Here is a 2,609-nt window from a genome sequence, read left to right on the forward strand (position 1 = left end):
GTTATAAAAATAAAATATTTATTAGACATACTTTTTTTTTAAATTATACATATTTTTAAATATATAAAACTATATAAATTATAATAATTATATAAATGCTATAGTTTTAATTAAAATATGCTTAACGACATCTTTGTAAATAATGATTATGATACGAAAACCCACATATATTTAAGGTGTAAGGAAAATATTTCATTACTTTTTACTGTTATATAATGTTTTAGATTTAAAAATTTCAAATTTTATTGGAAAAGGTATGAAATTTAAAAACATAGACAGGTTAAAAATGATTTTCTATGGAAATCTTCAGTTTGAACAGGGCCCATCCTAGAACTAACTAGTATGCATCATGCGTGTGTTGACTTACAGCAGCGTGCGGCCGTGTGTGAGTGAGATCAGTGCTCAGTCTGGGCTGCCTGTGATTGGCCGAGCTGCTGATGATATCACCGCGGCCCTCGCTCTGAGCCCTGGGTCTGGACCAGGGGCCGCCAGGAGCCGCAAACCAACGCATGCTCTGCAATCAGGGCACAACAGCACACTTCACACGAGCCATGCAGCACAGCCAACGGGTTACACACATGATCATGCGTGATGCAGACGAGTGAACGTGCACACAGCCACAGATTCAGCGCTTTTAAAGGAACAGTTCACACAAAAAATCAAGTTCATGTTGTTCTGATGTTCCTCATATTATTTTCTTCTACTGAACACAACATCAGATGTTTTGTACAATGTCAGAGCTGCTCTTTTACATACAATGCTACAAAGTATTCTTTTAAGTAGCTTTTTTCAATTTTAATTTGTTTAATTTTAATTTTAATTTTAATTTTACTAATATTTTTACGTGCTTTTTGTCATTTTTATAATTTTTTAAAGAAATATTTAAGTTTAATTTATTTTTAGTTCAGATTTAGTTTTTATTTATTTCCAGTTAGTAATGTTAATGCTTCAACTTAAACTAAATGAAAATTTGAAACATTGCCAAGGCATCTAAAACTAAGTTTTTCAAATAATATTTATATTTTATTTCAGCTTAATTTCACTTAATGAAAATGATTATATATATATATGTGTGTGTGTGTTTCTATGGATATGGTCAACAACTTAAAATGAATAGTTTTATATTTCACAATCATTTTAAATTTGATTATGTCATTCGCAATGGTTCATGGGATTGTAGTTCTTTCCCTCAAAGTCTGTAAGTACACAGTCTTGTATCTTTGTCTGTTTTTCAAATACGTCACTTCAAATACAATTTCTATTTTACCATGTAGCTAAGTGTTTCAATAATAGTTTTAATGAATGATAATAACCCTGACAAAAATTACACAAAAGTGTCAAAACTGTAGTCTATATGATTATAATTTTTTATTTTAATTTAATACAATTCTTTTTAACTATATAATTTTTGTCAGGGTTATCATTCATCAAAACTAAAACTACTGATATATTAAATTAATAAATTACTAACTGGAAATAAATGAAAACTAAAATGAACCAAATCTAAAGTAAAAATAAATTAAACCTAAATATAATAATTAAAAAAACTAATAAAAATGACAAAAGCACATCACAAAATTACTAAAATTTACTCAAAATAAAAATAAAAATTGAAAGTATAAATGCAAAAGGATAATCTTTTATTATTATATATAAAATAAAATGCCAACAAACTGTATTGAAAACCCACATCTTTATAAGGTGCAAGGAAAATATTTGACTATTTTTTACTTATATTACATTTTAGACGTATCAAATCAAAATTGTAAAAAAATAAAAAATAAACAAAGATGAAGTGAATTTATATTTTTAGGTGAACTATTCCTTTAAACTCATATTTCTGGTTAACAAGTTCTGTATCATATACAGGTCAGTCCGAATACATCTGTAATAAATAAATAAATACATAATCTGTGGGTGTATAAATGGACAGGCTTGAGGGACTGAGGCATGCTGGGAACAGGGTCCAAAATGAACTAATATGAGGAGAATACACAAGCAAAAAAGAAAAAAGAAGAAAATTCACAGGCAATAAATATTCCTCAACAACTAAATATAAAAACTATATTTTGCTTTTTTTTTTTTTTAATTGAAATACAATTTTGTTCGTTATATTTACATTTGGGTGGTTCTTTTTTTTTTTGCAGATTGATTTGTATGCCTTTGATTTGAACTGAATTAATGTCACTAGTGAGATTCAGATGATGCTTCTTACAAAGCAGGCATCATCTTAGAGATCCTGATCAAATTACCAGCCAATTGGTGATTTTTACTTGCATTTGGACCTTAATTTTGTGTTCATTTTGGACCCTGGCTTCTCTGTGGGCTGAGAGACATTTAAAAACACTTGAAGACAGGCATCAGAGCCTGAATCAATGTCAGATCATAAAATATGTGAGAATGTGGTGGGTAGAAACAACATGAATGGTGTGTGAGAATGAAACACATAATGGGAACGAAGCATTGAGTATTTGTGTGTGTGTGTGTGTGAGGGAGTCTCTGTGAGTGTCTCTGTGTGTGTGTGTGTGTGTGTGTGTGTGAGGGAGAGTCTCTGTGAGTGTCTCTCTCTGTGTGTGTGTGTGTGAGGGAGAGTCTCTGTGAGTGTCTCT

At 30.2% G+C, this 2,609-nt stretch overlaps 1 protein-coding gene across 1 annotated transcript in view; it reads right to left on the bottom strand.

The window, feature by feature from the left end:
• Positions 1–2,609, bottom strand: part of LOC107707112 (kinesin-like protein KIF13A) — a 79,714-nt gene that overhangs the window by 4,157 nt on the left and 72,948 nt on the right. The window contains 1 exon segment of the mRNA XM_016511015.1: positions 368–514. Within this exon segment, the coding sequence (XP_016366501.1) occupies positions 368–514 (147 nt within the window).

This window comes from Sinocyclocheilus rhinocerous, unplaced genomic scaffold, assembly GCF_001515625.1.
Source record: "Sinocyclocheilus rhinocerous isolate Xijiao unplaced genomic scaffold, SAMN03320098_v1.1 scaffold4310, whole genome shotgun sequence".
NCBI classification, from domain to species: Eukaryota; Metazoa; Chordata; class Actinopteri; order Cypriniformes; family Cyprinidae; genus Sinocyclocheilus; species Sinocyclocheilus rhinocerous.